Source organism: Neopsephotus bourkii, unplaced genomic scaffold (genome assembly GCF_033783945.1).
Source record: "Neopsephotus bourkii isolate Nb327-2 ecotype Australia unplaced genomic scaffold, CSIRO-AGI_Nbou_v1 NB_244, whole genome shotgun sequence".
NCBI lineage: Eukaryota > Metazoa > Chordata > Aves > Psittaciformes > Psittacidae > Neopsephotus > Neopsephotus bourkii.
In genome coordinates, this window is record NW_026900754.1 from 355,997 (window position 1) to 376,074 (window position 20,078).

The 20,078-nt window shown below is 48.1% G+C and overlaps 1 protein-coding gene across 2 annotated transcripts; it reads right to left on the minus strand.

Annotated features, from left to right (window-relative positions):
- Positions 1–451: 451 nt before the first annotated feature.
- DDX11 (DEAD/H-box helicase 11) lies at positions 452–18,748 on the minus strand. Of its 2 annotated transcripts, XM_061345788.1 has the most exons (26): positions 18,500–18,748; positions 18,122–18,358; positions 17,401–17,487; positions 15,615–15,769; positions 14,490–14,529; positions 13,851–13,958; positions 13,267–13,354; positions 12,604–12,806; positions 11,884–12,036; positions 11,751–11,797; positions 10,884–10,963; positions 9,542–9,586; positions 9,323–9,390; positions 8,740–8,778; positions 8,151–8,274; positions 7,479–7,613; positions 6,971–7,083; positions 6,016–6,088; positions 5,536–5,639; positions 4,605–4,754; positions 2,618–2,686; positions 2,383–2,483; positions 1,882–1,966; positions 1,245–1,320; positions 910–1,064; positions 452–811 (listed from the first exon to the last, which is right to left on the minus strand). In XM_061345788.1, the coding sequence occupies exons 1-26, from the start codon at positions 18,650–18,652 to the stop codon at positions 782–784; spliced, it is 2,718 nt and encodes a 905-aa protein (XP_061201772.1). In that variant the 5' UTR covers positions 18,653–18,748; the 3' UTR covers positions 452–781. The 2 variants fall into 2 exon arrangements, with proteins under 2 accessions (XP_061201772.1, XP_061201771.1); XM_061345787.1 differs by lacking the exons at positions 15,615–15,769; positions 17,401–17,487; positions 18,122–18,358; positions 18,500–18,748 and having other exon boundaries at positions 453–811; positions 7,479–7,616; positions 14,490–14,615.
- Positions 18,749–20,078: the final 1,330 nt, after the last annotated feature.

Sequence of the window (20,078 nt, forward strand, 5' to 3'; positions counted from 1 at the left end):
TGGCCATCCCTGTTGTTATCACTGACCCCCAGCCTAGGAAGCAACCCAGGAAGGTTGGTTACATTAAAAAACAAGGTTTTACCATTTTCCACAGAAAGGTACTTTGATGTTATTACTGCCTACGTTTTTGAATTCAAAAGAGCAGAGCAATCCTATGCATAAGCATGATCAAAGGAGAAGTACTGTGCTGCATTATGGCCATACTGTTACTCCCTTTCAAAGAATGAACCTCCTTGAATCTATAGCCTGCTTGAAGCAAGGTGGAAAGAAGGGGATAGGAAATGTTACCTTTAGCTGCTCTGTCTTACCAGGCTGACCACGTGTTTCCAACACAACACAAACTACTGGCCTGATAGTTTACAATTCCTGTGAAAAGCTGTTTTCAGTGGTCATCAAGCCTCCCCCACTTGGTGGTTGATGGGAAGAGGCACATGTTCAGTCAAAGTAATGATACTCCCAATACTTGTTTGTATTGAAAATATTTAATCAACTTAAATAAACCTTAACAGTGAAACAAACAGAAGTAAACAAACAGAAGTAAACAAACAGGACCCTGTCACTACTGCCTTGACCTATCTCAGGCCTACAGTCAGCTTCCCTCCCGGTTATGGTGCCTTACCATCAGGGTGCTCAGATACTGAACAGCAAACTTCCACACAAGAGGCAGAAACCAGAAATTCACAAACTCCTTGGTATAGAAAAGCATAAACTAGTGTTGTTTCAGGTATTCTTCAGAGGGGTAGCACACAGAGTTGGCCCACAGCCCGTTCACTGGTCCACATCACGAAGCATCCAGCCTCCCTCGATGGAACTAGAAACATAAAACCAGGCAGTTTTTTCCTGGCCTTACTCTGAACTGAAAACAGAGGGAACTGTTTTGGTAGCATCACATAAGACACACGTTCTGACCTTTCTTAACTCTGCAAATGCTGCTCCAAAGGCAGGTTTCACCTGGGTTCTCTCCCTGATCCACTGTGGCAGTTTGTTAAAGATGGCAGGGCGTGCATACCTACAGTCCAGGAGCAGGATGCTTGCGAAGTCCTTCTGATGCCGAATGGCTCTGCCTGCACAGAGTGTACATACACATTAAAATAGCCCACCGAAGTGTTTGCTCATGGTCAAGTAAGCTCATGCTCCCATCATCTGTGCTTAGATGGATTAGTAATGCATCCTTTTTTCCCACCCTCCTAATTCAGTGCAGTCACATTTTGTATCCCCCAGCCTGGCAAGGAAGGATGAATTACCTATTGACTGGTTTACTGCCTTCATGCACAGGTCTTCAATCAGCACTCTGCCACGTGAAGGGCCAGGAGCTCTGGGCTGGGAAGGAGAAATAGGCAAGACTGAACATGAGGCAGATGATGTAAATCAAGCTGGGGAGTCTTACTGACAGAGTAAGGCAAATGCTTTTACCCCTGCAGTGTGAGTAGGTGGCCAAGCAGACCCCAAGCTGAGAGCAAGGAGGGACAGAAGAAAAGTTGCAGTCAGAAAACGATTCTGAGCATTCACAAAGAGCCAGCGCAGGGCCCTCTTGAAGGGAGGAAACTTGTCCCCAGCTGCACAGTAACAGCATCTCCAGTGGGCAGTGAGGAAGAACAAGTGAGCCAAGAGAAGTGATTCTGGCAAGCAGCTTCTACCACCATGCCACCTCCTCTGGAGTGACAGGACCTTGCTTCCCTTGGAACCTGGGGCTCCCAGTGAGCCCCTCCACTGTGCTGCTTAGCTGTGCTTAGGGCCACTTGTATGTGCGCAGTGTGGATTCTTGGGGCAAGCTCAGTAAGCTCAAGCAATATGTCTGAAGGCAGCCCTAAGACTTGCGTGCTATGAGGAAAAGTTAATACTAAAAAGCAGAAGTGAAACAGGCGGATGTGTTTCTATTACCATTGTTTTGTCAAGCCAAGCCATTTTTTCCTGGAGCTCTGGAGATTTAACGTTGGGGTAAGGCATTCCCACCATAATCACACACCTGCAAGGGAGAGGGACTACATTATTCTTAATGCCTCATCCTAGAGCACTTTGCCAATAAACTGATAAATTAGAGGTCACCGCACCCATGAAGGACAGCCAGCCCTGAAAACCAAAGGCGGCAATAAAGCACAGCATTCCGATAAGCACATTCTGAACAGAAAGCTGCAAAGGGATTCAGGGTGCCAGAACAAGGGATTATCTAGCACAGCAAGCCTAACTACATTACTCATGTGAAAAGTAGCCCGGACAAGTGGGTTTTACACCACCCAGCAATACCTAAGGCCCATTGGTTTAAGCATCAGCCCAAGCCATGTGCTCCCCAGGATTTTCTATCTATGCAAGTATGTGTCCATCCTGCCCGGAACTGCCACCCCACAAGCCCAGTGCTCACCCTCCAAGAAGCAGCCCCCTTACCTTCCCAGGTCATCGGAGAAGTTGATCCCTTCGCTCATTTTGCCTCCAACCACAGAAAGCAGCAGGGCCCCTGTCATCTGTTCTCCTGCCTGCCTGCAGCGCTGCAGGAGAGGGACCAGCAACTTAAACCAGATTTCTGTGCTTCACAAGCACTCTCACAGCTGGGCTAGAGCCCTCCTGCCTTGCTAAAAGCTGCACTGCCCTCTTCAACAGCACTCCCACCAGCTCAGCTTACCTTTATGCACTTGGTGTATTCCATCAGCACCTGCTCCACCTGGTTGGCTTTCTTAGGCTCCTGAAAGATCTGTCACGGGCACAGTGCGTCGGTTGCAGCAGCAGGAAGCAAACAGTTTAAAGTAAGCAAATCATTTTACTCCCATGCTGATAAACTGGGCAGGGAAGGGCAGATGATTGCCTGAAAACCCAACATAAGCAGCACCTTTCCCCTCCACCCTGGAAGCACACTGCACGCTCACTACAGCACTTCTCAAGTGGGAAGCTGAAGGGCTCTGAAGGGAGCAGCGGCTGCTCCTGCCCCTCGACGTTCCCTTTCAGCTGTGGCAGACCTGTCTGCTTCTGCAAGAAGTTACAAGTCATCCGGGAACCAAAAGGCGGAAAGGCACCTCTGTGAGCAGAGACCCAGTGGAGTGAGGAGTCCTCCAGCTGCAAGATCTTGGAGGACAGTGACAGGACCAATCAATTCAAATCACCAATTAATTCCAAGTAATCACTCCCCTGGCACAGTGAGCAAATTAGTTTTCTATGCAAAGCATAAAGTAATATTTCTTTATGTTATTCTAGCATGCCTAATTAGTTACTGAAAGCCCCTGCAGTTAATTAAGCTGTATTTTGATAGATGCTGCACTTTGGCCCAAATCACAAGTTGTTTGCCTAGTAAACAAGAGGTGCAACATCTGTCTTCTCTGTGACAGTAGAGATCCTGAAGAATGTATTTTCTCTTGGTTAGCAAGAGGTACTATCAAATTTCACCAGACAGAAACAGTCTTTCAGTAGAAAAATACCAGGTTATTACAAATATAAGCCAAAACTATTCAATTTATTAAAGAGTAGCTATTTAATCCTATGATTTAAATGAATTTTCCCTGTGTAATGTATATATAATCTCAGTGTGATCTCACTACAGCCACCTTAGGAAAGACTTTAACCTTCCTTTGCTATGATACAATCTTGTGTGTGGGCAGCTGAAAGTCACACTTCCTGCACTTCTATCAAATTGCTTTGCTAATGCATATCCAATTTGCTGGAGACTGCAAAGGCCAAACAAGAACAAATCAGAGCTGAAAGGCAGATCAAGCTGCCTTGGATCAAAGCCTTGAAGCAGCAGGCAGGCCCTGGGGACCCTGACAGAACACACCTGAAAGACACCAGGAGTGATACAGATGGAGAAGCTGAAGCACAGTGCTTCCACCACAAAAACCTGCAGGCAGATCCACATGCCAGAATGCCTGCACCAAGGCTGTGAAGTATCTGGTTCTGTGCTCTCCTAATCCACGTGATAAGTTATTTAGCTTTTGGTAAATGGAAGTCACAGCCGGGGTATTTGCAATTCCTGGCACATGATCCAAGATCCCTGGCCCATGCCATGAGAGAGCCCAACCTTCAGACACTTGTGAGAGTCACTGCAGATTTGACACTTGCAGTCATCCCCCTGTTTAATGTTTCCCATGGCTTCTTCAACAGAAGTCACCACTGCTGGTCTTTCAATTCTCATTTCTGTGTTTCTATTAGAATAAAACCCCACCATTTGTCCTTTGAACCAGTCCTGGTCCCACTCTGCCTAGCCCTTTGTTGTGCTGGCCTGTGTTCAAGGGACACATAGCTGCGCCTGGGAAAAACAAATCCCCTATAAAAGCCCAAACTGAGCAGCCCCCCAGCTACACAAGGGGGGCTGCTTTCCAGACTTACACAAGCTGGCTGGTTCTGGAAAGCGAGGGCTGTCTCCCCCCATGGCTACTACACAGACTGTGCTCTTACAGAATCTATAGCTGCATTTAATCTAATTTGGATCCCAGCTCAGTGATCAGCCACCCGGGAAGTATCATTTCTACATTACTGGAGGGATTAGCTAGATAAACATCCGCTCTGCTCTGCTGTGCAGACTATGAGAACAACTTAGCGAGAGAGGCCCTTAATGCATACATAACTGTTTGGTTTCTGAAACCCCCATTTAAAGCTCCAGCTGCCCCTGGCTGCACAATTACCTTCTTCTTCACTGCCATGCGGGTGAGCAGCCCTGTCTTCTCCCAGTGAGCATATACTTGGTTCTCATATTCATAGGAGGTGAAGAAGCACACCACACCCCCTGGGACCATGTTGCACAAGTTGCAAAGGATTCGACCCGTCTCATCCATCTGCAAGAGAGACAAGCGCATACTGCAGCTGACAGGAGCTCAAGCTAATGCCACTCCAATTCCGTGCACAATTCCAGGATCAAACCTCCCCTGTGATATGTCTTAGGGATGAGAAAATGTGGGAAATATGCCAGGTCTAGGAGAGCTCTCTAAAGGAGACTGGCATCACCAAAAAAATCCTCATTGCTGCTTGGCCTCTCCTCCTAGCCCAGGGTTTCTGTTACTGCTGTGGAGCAGTGGTCATTCAGGAAAGGTGGGTTTATGTCTGTTGTCCATGTGGATGGGACCTGTCACACAAGAACAGATGTGGAGAGCACATCTGGTTGAGATTCAGCAGGGGCAGAGCAGGGCCAGTGCCTGGCCTTGGGTCCTTCCTGGCCCATACGAGAAAGAAGGTAAAACTGCAGAAACATCTGCTGCCATCCCTAGGTTCTGGGCTGCACTCTGTAGGGCTGCCACACTCCTCTGACAAGGAGCCCTCTGAACTGCAGTCAGAAATCTCCTGCTGAGGCCCAGCACACAAATGCAGGATCTCAGTGCGGCCAGACAGGAGCTGCCAGTACTTCCCACCTCCAATAGCTACCTTGAGCAGGCAGCTCAAAGCCTCTTTTGCTGTTACTCTTTCCCAACTAATTGGCAACACGCCTGCCCAAAATCCTATGGATTTCTTTGCCATGGCTTTTGACTGACCCACCTTTCACACACCGTCCTATGAAACAGAAGCATGTGAAGCAGAAAAGCAATACCATGGAAGGGAGCAAAGCACAAAGGGAAGACTGACCATCTGAGGCATGCTTCTCGTCAGGTAGGTGAACTTCAGCTGCTGGTCAGAAGGACCACTGCAGAGGATTAGGGGCAGGATGTTTTCTGGAGGAATCACATGTCCTGCAGACAAAAACACGCAGTGAGAATCGACATCACTGCTGTTGGCACAAACCCCACTAGCTGAAGAGCTAAAGCTCTTCGCAGGTAAACCTGTCTGCAATGACAAGAGGCACATGTTTGCCTGGATAAGCCAATGCGCCCAAGTCACTCAGCTCTGACTTCCACTCTCCAAGCCCCTGTGAAGAAGGCACAGCACACTGCGTGTGACCACTGAGGAAGCTCAGGGTGGAAGGGAACTGGCACTCCTTGGCTGCCACAACTGCAAGGAAAGATGCCGTGATGCTTAGAGGGCTGACAAGCCAGAAGCAAAGGCAAACAGCAGTACACTGGTCTTGCAGAGGCAGATGATCCCCGCCTGCCATCCCAGCACACTCACCACAGGAGAACTCCACCACACGAGCAGGGTCCACACCAGCACAGGACAGCAGCTGCTCTCGTAAATCGGCCACCTGTGAACCACAAGACAAAGAGAGGTAAAGTACCAGTGTCCCAAAGGGCACTGTCAGCAGCATCCATGTGGAGGGAGGGAGGGAGGGAGGGACAGCAGCTCAGCCCTGCAGAGGGCTCCCTCTGTGACAAGCACCCCAAGGGCATGGGAATGCGGCGCACACAGGCCAGGGCTGGGGGCGCGCTGGGGCCCGGGGCATGCAGGGCACCAGCGTAAACCCCGCATGGTCCAGGGGCCGGGGCTGCTGCCCACCGAACACCGCATGTGCCCCGCGGCCTGCCCGCAGCGCGGCGCCATGGCCCCGCCGAGCGAGGAGCGGCGGCGCCCCCTGCCGGCACGGCCCGAGGCGCTGCTCGGGATTTCAAGCCACCGATGGCCAAGAACAGGATCAATGTTAACTCCCGGGGACAGCAGACACATCCCGCTGTGCCTGCACAACACGAACACTGCCTCTTAGGCACTGAAACAACGGGAGCAGCACAAGCTGCCTGCCACCATCCCAGCGCTGAGCTCCTCATTTTTCTGAAAGGTCCCCAGTGGGATGGTCCCTGAGGGATCCCTGTCCCTTTAGAAGGTCAGATGGTTTCACTAGGTCCTGACTGCTACCCATGCTAGCTCCAACCTACCACGAGCTCAGCTTCAGCCTGTATCGTCAGCCTTGTCCTCAGGACAAGGGCAATTCTGCCCTTGCACCTACAGCTTTCTGCATAAACAGGCAGGGAAACTATCGGGGAGATAAAAGGAGATCTTTTCCCCACACACGCCATTGGAAGCAAGAAAAAGAGCACATCCCAGTGGGGCCAAGCTGTTATCTTTCCATGCCTACTTGCAGAGAGCATGAGACACCTCCTGAGACCTCAGCATAGCATCCTTATTCCCTCACCGGCTGCATGGTGCCCCCAGCAATAATGACAGCACGGCATTCTTTCACCACCTTGGCAAAGTGGACAGCTGGATTCAGCAACAGGAATTTGAGGCTGCTCTGACCAACTGTTCCTAGGAAAAGGAGAGAGCCAATATCAGGAGCCAGCTGTGACGCACACACACTCAGATTCCCCCCTGCCCTGGGCACTCTGGCAGGACCCCCACCTCCCAAAGCAAGGACTTGCTATTCAGCATTGCCAGAGGCAGCAGCAGGTAATGCCAGCCTGGAAGTTACCTTCTGTTCCCCAAAGTTCCTGGAGATGCAGAAGGGGCACAGTAAATGACAAGATTAAAAAAAAAGACAGCTAAAGTGGGAGCACAGCTCTGCAAACCCTGGCCTCGATGCCCTTCATTAAGAACCCCTTTGGGCTCATGAGCATCCTCAGACAGACCAAGCCTGTATCACTGCCAGTGAAGCACTCTGCTTGCGACTCATGCCCCTCTCCCCAGCTCACCCTCTGCAGTACCTCGCCTGTTGATAATGACTCTGCCATCTTGGTTTGCATTGGTGAGGGCTGAGAGAAATCCTTCAATCTGCATCAGCGGAGAGGCAGTTCGGACCTCGTTGTGCTCAGCCTCCATGACAGGGCTCTGGGGAGTACCTGCTGACCCAAAGACAGAAGGAGGGGCAGGCAACTTAGGCCACACTTCTGAAGAGAGGGATGAAGTATGAAATACAGATGGGTCCCTTCTACAGGAACATGGTACCTGGTCTTCATATGCAGGCAGAGAACAAAGACCCAAAAAAGGAGAAAACCCAAATTCCATCTCATTGCTAGGGGAGGGAATAAATAAATCAATCAATCTGTTTTTTGTAGCTGGCACCACTAAACAGAGCTACCCAAAGCAGCTCAGGTCCCAGAGCAGGCATGTCAACAGCAGTGCAAAGCTTGAGTGCATGCAGTGTAAACATAGACCTACACCATCATTCAGCTTGGGATGGAGCTTAAGGGATCTTCTAATCATACATTTAGTTGCCTAGGTCATCTAGTCAGGTATGGTAAAAACATCTGTGCACAACAGCTTCTGCAGTCTCTCATTCTTCTGATCTGCCTCCCCCCTTTACTCACATGGATAGATGGAGGCTCCACAGCCTCCCTTTGTCTGCAGATGCACAAATGCAGGAAGCCTGAACTCACCCTCTGTATCAGCTCCCTGCTGGAGGGTCAGAAGAAAGTTCTGCAAACCACTCAACTTCTGGTTCTCCCTGTTGGGCTTCACAGCTGAGGCAGGGCTTCCATATCGCTCCACAAACCCAAAGAGCTGCCAAGCAGAAGCCAGAAAGACTAAGTCTACCAACAGCAGGAACCAGACAAGATAAGCCCAGGTTTGCTCACCTGCCATAGATAAAGCTCCTTGGCAGGTGTTTGCATACCAACCCAATCAGAATCTACCAGAGCAGCCCAAAGCTTCCATTACTTTCCTCCACCCACTGAACCAAAACCAAAACAAGTCTCTGATGTTTGCTCCTCCAGTGAAGTGCAGCTGACCAGGCCCGGCAGGTTTGAGGCCAAGCAGCAGAGCATTAGCACTGGCTGGAATACACTGCCTTGGTCTGTTCCTTTGCTATATAAGTAAAAGGTAATCTGCCCATATAGTGCTTTCTGCAAGAGCCACTTTGCAGAGCAGGCTGGAGAAGACAGGCTCCCACCCCAGCTGCTGTACTTCAAACTCAATGTGTGAAACACCATTTGAACACAGATGACCGTAAATCCTCAGGGGCAGTACCTTCCTACTGATGAGGCTCTTCTCACAGTAACGCTGAACCTGTTGGAGGAAGACAGAGAAATGAAGTGGCATTCAGCTTCCCTTCTCCCATCCTGCTGCCCTTGGTCCCTGAACATCAGAGGTATCACCTGCTGCTCTTGCTGTGCTCTTGAGGAGTGGTGCACAGTTTGTTGTGTTTTCTTCCAGACAACAGTTTAGCACAAAGGCATTGCTTCCAAACTGGAAGCACATGGGGTTAAGGTGCTGCGCTTGGAGGTCTGAGGGATGGGGTAAGTTACTGGAGTAGTACAGTTACTGCATCCTCAAACCCTACAGTTTAGCTTTGCCTACAAACACCCTCTCCGCTTGTACATGTTTAATTCTTTCCTTCCCTCCACCCCAAGACTACTTGTCTAGCTTCAATGCAGTTATCCAGATAGCAGCAGCAGAGATCCATACACTGGGGAGGTAGGGAGAGTATGCTAGAAAGCAGGTTCTGCCACGTGGGCCTTGGCTGTACTTCCACCTCTCACACACACTTCCTGACAACTTTGAGCAAAGTCACCGCCACCTGTGCCCTAGCAGATGACAGCATTTGCATTACCTTGAAGAGGTTGATATTGTCAATGCGGCTCTGAAACAGAAAGGTATTGATGGAATTTAGCACTGTCCCTGAAAGAAAGGAGAAAAAAGGAGAACAAAATTATTAGCTCCTGGGTCTGCAGCCCCTCACTGCCCTGACATCAGTCCCTCATGGACATGCCCCATCAGGGCAGTGTCCCTCTTGATGGCTGCATACCCCAAATGTTCACTCCAGCCTTACCTGTTTGGGAAACAGCCTGGAAGCTAGGATTTTGGTTCACATTACCTGTAAAACATGAAACCTATTCAAGGATGGCTTAACAGGCTTGTCTTTAAAATGAAGCAAGAGACTAGCAGCTGAGCTGAAAGGGACACCACACCACGACAAAACCTAAGAAATAACTATAGATCTGCAAAATGTAGCTACGCAGACCAAACATCAGCTCCTGCTCAGTTTTAATTTCCTCTGCAGGACAGCCCTACACTGGGGGGCAAGTGTTCTGCTGCATCCTAAGGAACACCACTTACATTCCTTCTGAAGCAGGAGGCAGCAGGTAGGGTGGGTGCATACAAATGCTCACATACCATGTAGTCATCATGCTGCAAAGATGAAGGGACAGGGACTGCAGTGCCTCCTTTACCCCTCCTCAATGCAGCAGCAGGGAGCTGGGAGGCTCATAGTCTATCAGGCAATTGGGAAGAGAGAAAAACCTGAGGAGAACTCCACGCCCAGACCCAGAGAGCCAGAACGGGATTAATTGCTGCCAATCACTGTGTTTTGTGTCCTTGTGTTTAACACCCACCTCACATTTCACTCTTGCAGCCTCAACCATGAAGCTGTACACAGGCTGCATTTTCTAATGAAAGCACTTAACTGAGTGTGGGTAAGAGAAGAGTGGCAGGAGCAGAGCAGGAAGAGAAGTATTGGTTTGACAGAAAAGCAGAGAGAAAGCACTACCAGGCCCCCACACCAGAGAGCTGCATTTCCCCTGGGCAAGGAGAAAGTTCTTTATGAACTTATAACAGGTTCTCTCTCCTCAAGACACACAGAGGTCCAACAAACAGATCATTACAGGAAAGGAGCCCTGCAAATTCCAGTGGATTTAAAATCACAGCAAAGTATTTTCTCATAAAGGAAAGACACCACTCAGGAAAGATTCATTCTGCAGAGGTGCACCTGGCACAGGTAGAGGCCTTGGTACCAGACGAGCCAGACTTATTCTGTGCAGGTCTTGCACTGTCCTGATCACTGTCACACACCTGCTGCATTCTTCACTCAGTTATCTACCTCATCCCCACCCAAATCAGACCTGAAAACCACACAAAAAGAGAAGGAAACTGCCTCTACCAACTTACGATGTCATCTGCTGCTCCCCAGCTAATCAAGTGCGAGGGGATCAGGCAGACACCAGTCAGCATCCCCATATTGCAGAACAGCCTGAGAAATACAATTACTGACATCTGAACCTATACATGAGCAACATTTCCCCACAGTCTCTGCAGAGGGATAGACAGTGCCCTGAGGAAGCACCAACTAGCTCAGAGGCTGTCAGCATCCCTGGAGACAGAACAGGTCTGCTTACCTCCCAGCACGGCCACAAACCGCTTCAGCAAATTCAGGATCTGTTTAATGTACATCAAGTTCTTTGCGTTCAAACGTTTCCTATGAAAAAGGAGACGTATATAAGGCCCCAAAACATCTTCAGGGACTAACTCCAGTAACTGAGCTGCAGAAACAAGCACCTGAACTGCCCTTCATTTTGAGGAAACAGGAACCAAGAATGATTTCTCCCAGGCTCATTCCCCCTGTTTGTGACATGGCACAGATCTCTGGATATCCTGCCCGAGCTCAGCTCAAAGGACTCACCCATGCACCCCACACTGTTCCTACCATTGCCTTTCTCCTCACACATTAATCATAGTTTGTTGCAATGGCAGTGATACCTCAAGGCCCTGTTGCAATAATGCTCCACAAATTCCAGGATATTAGCATTAAGCACAATAATCAGCCACTGCAGGGATGATGAGATGCAGAGCAAAAAGCCACATATACCTCCTTCCTCCTTCCCAGAGCTTACTGCCTCTGTCACAACACCAGTCAGCACATGAAAGACTAAGGTCCAGGAGAGACATAAAAAGACTGAATCTTTTGAAAAGCTGATTCACAAAGCAAGAGCGATTAGAGAGACATCTTGGAAAAGGAACTAAGCATAAGGGAAAAGCAGAATCCTCACAGTATGCCCCTTCTCACTGCTTAATATCATCCCCAGGAGTCACACTTAGGTGGATTCTGAACAAAGATAATAAGGGAAGTGGCTTTTCATCTGCAAAAGCATTAATGCAAATTACTTTCCACCAGGGAAAAGCAAGAAAGACCTTGTAAACATGAGAGAAACCACAGCATCCACACTGCCTGCCACTGTTGTGCTACTTTCCTCCAAGATCCTCACCCGTATCGCTCCATGTACTGCAGCAGCTGGGAGTGGGCACAGCACAGCTACATGAACACAAAAAGGAGCTGTTATTAAGGAGTCAAGAAAGGGCACTCTGCTGGAGCTTACATTACACCAGGCTATGACTCACCTGAGAGCCACTGACCTCCACACTATGGATACAGGTGATGGTGTCTATGAGGTTGTGGGCCTCGTCAATGATTACAACCTGGTCCTTCAGCTTGATCCCAGCAGCATTCCTGGTAGGCTCATGCAAGAGCATCTGATAGGGCAGCACCACCAGCTACAGGAGAAGCACACACTGCCCTGATTCTGGTCCTCACCCTTACAACCTTGGGGCACTTTCCAACCACTGACTGAAGGCCTGTATTAGATGACCTCACAGAATTCAGTCAAGTTACTTTTATTATGGGAAAGGTAGGAGGAGAGATAGGAACACATGATTAAGGGGGGCACTGGGACGTAAGCTGAAGAGAAATGATGATGCTACAACTGCCTATCAGCTCAGGTTACATTTTGAATCTCCTTTGAAGCACTGAAAGAATGTCTTCTCTTAGAGAACCAGGACGGAAGAAGAGTGGTGGCAAGAGCTAAGATTACACCTATGTATCAGTATTGCCTCAAGAGTTACTGAGCCTTTCAAGTATTTCAGAATGCTGAGACATACTCACAGCCTATTCATTTCAAATGGATCATCTCATTTTTCTTTGCTTCCTCAGCATAACTACAGCTGGCAGAAACCCAGGCTGTTTACAAATTCTCACAATATTTACAGTACTGGAGAGAGCAGGCAATTAGTTCATTCTTAGATCCCCTAGCATGAATTCTGCTAACTCTCTGTACATCTTACCTGCGCAGCAGAAATGGCGTATCGACTCCCATAATACGGGCAGGCTTTGGTCTCCCTTCCCAAAGCTACCAACTGCTCAATATCCTTCACTTCCACTAGAATTTCATCACGGAGAAACTGCATTTGCTCATAGGAATAAAATGGGCATACGGTGCGACTCACACGTCTCTTCTTCTCTCCATTCTCTTCATCACTCGTTTTTTCTAACAGCAGAAATCAAAAGAATGCTATCAGCAACACACAATAAATGCAAATAACAACTTTGCAGAACTCCTGCATTTCAAAGCAGGCTTTGTCATGTACACTTCTGACTCACCATCTATTCAAAAGTTATTCAGCATCTCCACAGTGGACACTATGCTTGCCAGTCTGATTTAGCCATGTGATGCTTTACCATATTTCTAGTGCTGAGTTACAAAGACAATTATCCTCCTGTTGCATAAGTCCTGACCAACTTAAGACATGCAGAAAATCCATATAGATTTCAGCATCCTAGCCTGAAAGTCAAGAAGAGTGCTGAGGATCTCCAGCTCTGTTCCTCCAACCTGCTGTTTCCAAGCTCCTACCACCCTCTTGCTAGAACTGAATGGCAGTGCCCACTGCCTCTGGACTCTCACACCAGCTTTGTCAGTGATTGCTTTCCCAGGCTGGAAGTGTTCCTACCATGTTTGTTCTTCTGCATTTCCATGCAGCGGTCATTGATGAGCTGGAGAGCACCCAAGCGTCGCACGTCCTCATTCACACACAGGTTCTTGGACATGCAAAGAGAGGAAGGGGTAGGGGGTCAGTTAAGAACTGAGTGCCCCATGTGCACCCTTTGCTGTAAAATAGATCTCAACTGCTACAAATATGCTTGAAACCCAGAAAAAACTTAGCAGGGAGTTTAAAAAATGAGAAAAGGTGCACTAGGATGGCTCCCTGCTACACAACAGTGCCTAAAAAATGCTGTCAGAACTAAGAGGAGGACCTTCCCAGTGACTCAGACATCTGTTACATTGCACATCTGAAAAGGTAAGAGATTTTTGCATTTACATCAATGCGTAAACGGCCAAAACACAGTTCACACAAAAACATGCATCACGCACATATCTGTGTCATGACCCACAACTGCTTTAGTGTTTCAACAGGAGATTCAGTCAACCCCCAAGGCATCTTCTGTGGTGTCACATTCACACACCCCCTTGTCGCAAGGTCTCTCACATTAAGTTAACACACATTCTGGGTCCCTTGTGAGCAACAGCACATACCTGCCTGGATCCCAAGGAGACCAGACGTGTGTCTTTACCGAAAGGACTTTTCTGCACCTCATGCACAAACTGGGACAGCTGGGAGTGAGTGCGGCTGCAGTAGTAGATCTACAATGAGGAAGAGCAAAGGGAAGACAAGAAGAACATGGAAGCCAATCTCCCACCACAGCCAATCCTGCAAGGAAGCAGCTAAGCACTTCTACAAAGTTAATTGTGCTCAAGCCTTCAAGGGAATGCACACGTTTGAGTATCACCTTGCAACTGTTACGGCAAACACACTTATCTCTCTTTTCTCCTATGCATTTGCCTTCATTTTCATTTAATTTTCCAAGACCCCTATAAAACCAGGACCTTACTGTTGAGGAGTCATAAAAAACTGTTTCTTCCTATGAGCTTTTACAGCAAGCCACAGCAAAAATTCAGCACAGCTAGCAGGGCAAGCTGCTTAGACAGCCAGTGTTGCCAAGAAGATGAGTATAGCAGAACTGGCTGGTACTATCAACAAATTTGTCAGGTCTTGGATGCTAGCTCCTCAATCCTTCTGTACTGCATGACTCTGAGATGGGTACAAGGAAGCCATCATTCTGCTCACTCATACACTGCTGTACAAGGCAGAGCAATTTCCTTTCCTCATCTCACCTTAGTCACATGCTCCTCTTCCAAATCATCATCTTCCAGCCTAAGAAAAGAGAAAACTCAAACAGTTTCCTTTCAGCAGATCACTGGCACTTAGAATCAAATGATGCTCTACTTCAAGAGAGTGGTCTCGAGAGAGATGGTTCTGTCATCTCAAGAAAAGCCTCAGATCTTAACTCAGGAGGTAAGAGAAAAATCGACTTCGTAAGGACAGTGTAAGCGTGCACAATCAAGTCAAGCCTTGCTCTTAAAAAAACCCACGTCTGTAGGGTTGTGTCTTTAGCAACTTCAAGATTAATTTTTCCTTCTTTTAAATCTGAGACTGCTAAGCCCCAGGCACAAGCTAATCAGTGCTGTACTATTCTTTGGTGAGCTTATTTATTTTTGTAAAACTTTCCCTTTAGAGACAATTTACCACCCTCAAGCTATTGCATAAAGAAAAGCTTCAGGAAGATACTTAGCAGCTATAGAGTTCCTCCAAGGCAACAGCAGTTTAATGTTTGATAAACTACATATAAACGAAGTAGTGGTTTGGAACTTTTAAGGCAGAAGGATCTGTCTAGATACTAATTAGTAAATGTGTATGTTAAATATATTTGACTTTCCATGCTGAAGCATGGCTTCTGGCCTTCTGCATAAAGCTAATGTATGAGAGAGAAAAGTGCAAATGGGGTTTTCACGCCGAAGCTCAGTCTTTAGAAATGTGAGCTTCTCTCCCTTTAGAGTACCAAAAGGTGCCAATGCTAATCTGCAGGACTGACAGCTTCCCTGGAACCCCAAGTTCTATTTTGCTTTTCAAATGCAAGGAGCCTGATCTCAAGCCATTCACTCCACATCCGGGGGCATTCTTTGGGAAACGACATGGTTAAAGGCAGGACATTGCCACACATGTGAACAAAAGCGCACTTTCTCAGAAATCACTTCAGGTCACTCTGATCAGTCTTAACAAAAGCTTAAAAAAACCCAAAACAAAATTCCCCCCACAATACCAAACCAAAAATATTAAATAAAGAACCCACCAGAACAACCACAGTTTGAACTGGGGATAAACTCCAGACATGCATGATCACTGGTGAGATCTCTTAAATCAAGGCAAGCCAAAGGAACCCATTTAGTCCCTGTCCTTACCCAGATACCACTTTCTTTTCTTCATCACTCTCATATTCAGCAAGAATCAGCTCCTCCTCACTGTGATCCAGCTGCTCTAGAGCATCTTCAGCTCCCTCTGAAAGAACCTCCTTGCTGAGCTGAAGAAGGCGCTTTGTCTCATCCTCCTCAGATCTCTGAAAGGAACACATGATCACCTTACTGCTCATGCAGAAAGAAAGCTAGCACACTCCATGCTTTATGCCATGGACAGCAGAGTCCCTTGAAAGTAACACAGGGAATGGCTTGCTGGGGAAACCCCAGCAGGACAAACAAACGCACCAAGGGTGTCTGAAGCCGTTCAGCCCCACAAAACACAGCTGCTACCAGCAAAGACTTGCCCACATAGATGTATACGAAGGCGAAACATAAAGAACCTCCTATGCAAAGGGCCCACTGAACTACTAGGTTCTCAAATTACAACATCCATGTAATCCAGTGTTGGCTGCTTAAAGTGGTCCATAAAAGACCTGCTTGAGAAAAAAAATGGTGTGCAAATAAACCCAACCAAGCATATAAGGACATAATCAAATCCTCTGTCCATACTCAATTCAAAGCCACGATAAATTCAGCACTTTAGAATGCAGGGCACAAGACTTCTCTTACATTTTTTCTCCAGTTATGTGGTTCCTATCCTAATGCAGTCTAGCGCCCTACAAATATTCCATTACACTGTTGAAGAATAGTTTTCTGATCAACTTTGGGTCCTGATAAAGAAGATCTCACTTTTTAAATCTGAAAACAGTATCTTCCAATGTCAATAAGCATTTTTTACCACAGCATTATGAAGAAATGCTGTTAGCAAGTACTACAGAGAAGATGAATTGTTTGCTTTCCCTAATCTCTATAATATTCTCTCATTTGCTTTCTTGTTTTTTTTATCATGCTCCTCATTTCACATGCTTTTCATCATCTTTCAGAGATGAAAGTTCTTTGTTCCACTTGTTTCTTATTTGCTGTTCACCTCTGAACCCTTGCTATTCCTGCTATATGCTTTTGACAGGAGTTGACCAAAACATAACAGAGCACTTGAGATGGAGCATCCTAGAAACTAATAACCTGGCAGCCTAATAAATCTGCCTGTTAAGGGGCCTGATGTGGGTATTTCTGGGAAGTTTGACCCATACCATCAAAAAGCTCTTAAGAGTCAAGAGTCCTGAGGCCAGTTAACTCACCTAAATGGCAGGAAAATGTATCTGTGAACTTTTTATATGTAGAAAAGAGACATGCCTGGAAAGTACAATCACATTTGCTATGAAAGTAAGCAAATGCAATTATTCCCTAGTGGTGAGTAAAGTACAACCAAAGCCTGACCTAGCTTTTTCTTTTGTGGGGTGTCTTCTGTTCCCATGATCTTAAATCTAATCACAGCTCTATATTGCAGTCTTATTGCAGCAGTACATATTGTTCACACATGCTCACAAAATAAAGAGCTTTCAAAATAAAGAAAAATCCAAGTATTAAAGCATTTAAAACAAATGCAGAGGGCCAGAAGGCCGTTAGAACACACCCCCTTTGTATCCACATACAAACATCCTCACAGGAAATTCTCTATGCAAAGACGGTTTTCCAAGTCTGTACTTTAAACAGAGTATCTCACCAAACCTTTTGGATGTCCAATTTCAGGACCCTAACACAAAGAGCTCCCCATATCCCAAACCGACAAACAGGGTTGGAAAATCCCATGTGAAGCCACAGATATAAGCAAGTATGAACTACGCTTGAGGTAACCAAACCAGGAAGTTCTGACCCCCTCAGGATAACTCACCTTCCTCTTTGCTGCATATTTTAACTGCACATTATTGCGAATTTTCTCAAGACGACCTTCTCGCTTTTTCCTCCTGATCTGTTCTTCCTAAAATAAAAGGAGAGCAAAGGAAGGATGAAGTGCATTTAGTCCCAAACCCTGCATGCAACTTTCCTAATTTCTTTCCTAGAAAAAAATTAGTTCCAAACCCAACTGTCAGTACACAGTCCCTTTCTCCAGGAGTGCATGCCTATTGTATGTTACCATGTTACTATAGTTAGAGTAATGGTTTCCTGCCTTACGCAACCGGTGTGGGGATGTCTCACCTCTCATAACCAAAACAAAGCCCTGTGAAAGACAAAGGCCACCACCAAAGTCTGCCTCATGCATTCTTCCATGATATCAGCCTTTCTGATCCTCACACCTTGTGATTTTACATGTCCTCTACAGATGAGCATTTAATAAAATCAGAATGTTTCCTTTCTGAAGGAACCTTAACGCTCATCCAATTCTAACCCCCCCGCCATGGGCAGGGACACCTTCCACTACACCAGGTTGCTCCAAGCCCAGTCCAACCTGGCCTTGAACACTGACAGGGATGGAGCAGCCACAGCTTCTCTGGGCAACCTGTGCTAGCACCTCAGCACCCTCACAGGGAAGAATCCATTCCTAATGCCTAATCTAAATCTACTCTCTTCCAGACAGAGCCATTCCCCCTTGTCCCATCACTGCCCTTCTCCACCTTCAGCTTGTCCACCAAGTCCCGTTCTTCTTTCTTCTGGATAAATGCCGTAACCCAGTCCGGGTCCCCAGCGGTGCCCTGGCTCTCTGGCCGTGCTGGCCCAGCCGAGGCCGGACACTCCTTCCCCTCCTGCCCGCTCTCCTCGGGTGCCAGCAGTCGCGCCTCCTCCTCCCGCTTCTTCTGCTCGAAGTCTCGGAGCCAGGTGAGGGCCCCGCAGATCAGGCTCAGTGATTTCCCCTGCCACAGGACAACGCACAGGGTGAGTGAGGTTCTGCCCCTCCGCGGTGACGGCCCCTCCTCACCGGGCTCACACCCAGACCTGGCCCCTTCGCTCTCCCCACCCCGAGGGGCCTCTGCTCTCCTCCTGGTGAGGCTCACCGTGCCCGTGGGGCTCTCAAAGATCCCAATCCGGCCAGTCTCCAGCGTGCCGTACAGCGCCGCCATGAACTGCTCCTGGATGTCGTACGGCGTGTAGGGGAACGGGAACCGGGGCCCGCCGGCCCCCGCCGCAGCAGCCTCCCCACTCTCCATCCCGCCGCGCCGCTTCGAACCGAGCGCCCGAGACGCACCGCCCCCTTCCCGTGACGCCCGTGTGATGGCGGGCACGGGGCGGAAGGGCCGCCTTTTCCCCGGGGGTGGGTGGGTGGGGTAAAGATCGGTTCTTTTACCCTAGAGCGGGGCGGGGCGGGGCGGCGCGGCGCGGCGCGGCGCGGCCTGGAGGAGGGGGATGCCGGGAGGGGTAGAGGGCCCGTCGGCCTTTCGCCAGGCCGTGGCTCCCGCTCCGTGACACTGGGTGGGTCTGCCTTTACTAAGGCCTGGCACCTGTTCGTCGTTAGTCCTGCCCTGCCGCTGCCGTCCTGCTGCTGGGCTTCGGCCAGCGGAGCGCCGGACCCGTAGGAGGAAAGCCAAGCCTGAGCCCCTGCCCGGTTTGGTGAGGGTGCCCGTCTGGAGCCCCTCGCCACACCAGAATCGGCGTGGGGCTGATCTCTGCTCGTAATCTCACACCCGTTGTACACAAGGACAGAAACTGGTTTATACAGAGGGGAAAAAAGGTTTTATTTAGGGTAGAAACATGTAGCTAGTAATAAAACATACCAATATAGAGGAAGTTCATGTAATATACAGCCGTTAACATAGCAACAAATGCAAATACAGTAATTCCTAACTCATAATGCTGAGCATACGTCAATACTTTACCAACAGTAGTGAGCTAAAGAGTATCACAGAAAAGACTACAAAACTGCCAACAGTCTCTGGACTACCAGTAAGAACTCATCGTGTACCAATTCACACTAGGGTATCAGGGGGTAGGATATTCCTTTTGGTTAAGTAAGGTAAGGCCACACTTTTGCCCATGTTGTGTTGACACTGCAAGTTGGAAGGTGCTCCAAACCACCAAGGACAAATTTAGGAGAAGCTGTCACAGACCAGTGAAGGGCAGCATTCCAACTGGAAGTGCTTGCACATCCCTGTTTCGCGGGGAAAGCCACGACAGTTTTGTGTTGCTCAGCTATCGTGTCACTCAGGCTTTACGTGCAGAGGTAGGAATTCACTGTCCCGTCTAAGATTTGGAAAAGAGTTAGAAAAGACAAACAGGCTGAAGTTCAGCTCCAAAGTCTCAGACTCAAAAAGATTTGGAAATGCCTTGTCAAACGCTGCGTTAACTTACTACATTCATGAAAAGTAAGGGCAGGTAATAAAAAGAGTTCCTAAGGCTACCACAGTGTCTAACAAGCTAAAGTTTTGAGTCAAAACCAGCCTGGAACTTTGCATTTTGATCTTCACCTTAGTTGTAAAGTTATTTTACAAGCCCGATTCTCCCAGTTGTTATTCTACCACATATTCACAGCTCCCAATTTACCCAGAAGCTGGTGCCCATTCCTTAGGCTCTCTGCACTCTTCCTAAACCACCAGCACTTGACTCCCTGCTTCCAGACCTCCTAATGGTTTTTGTCCC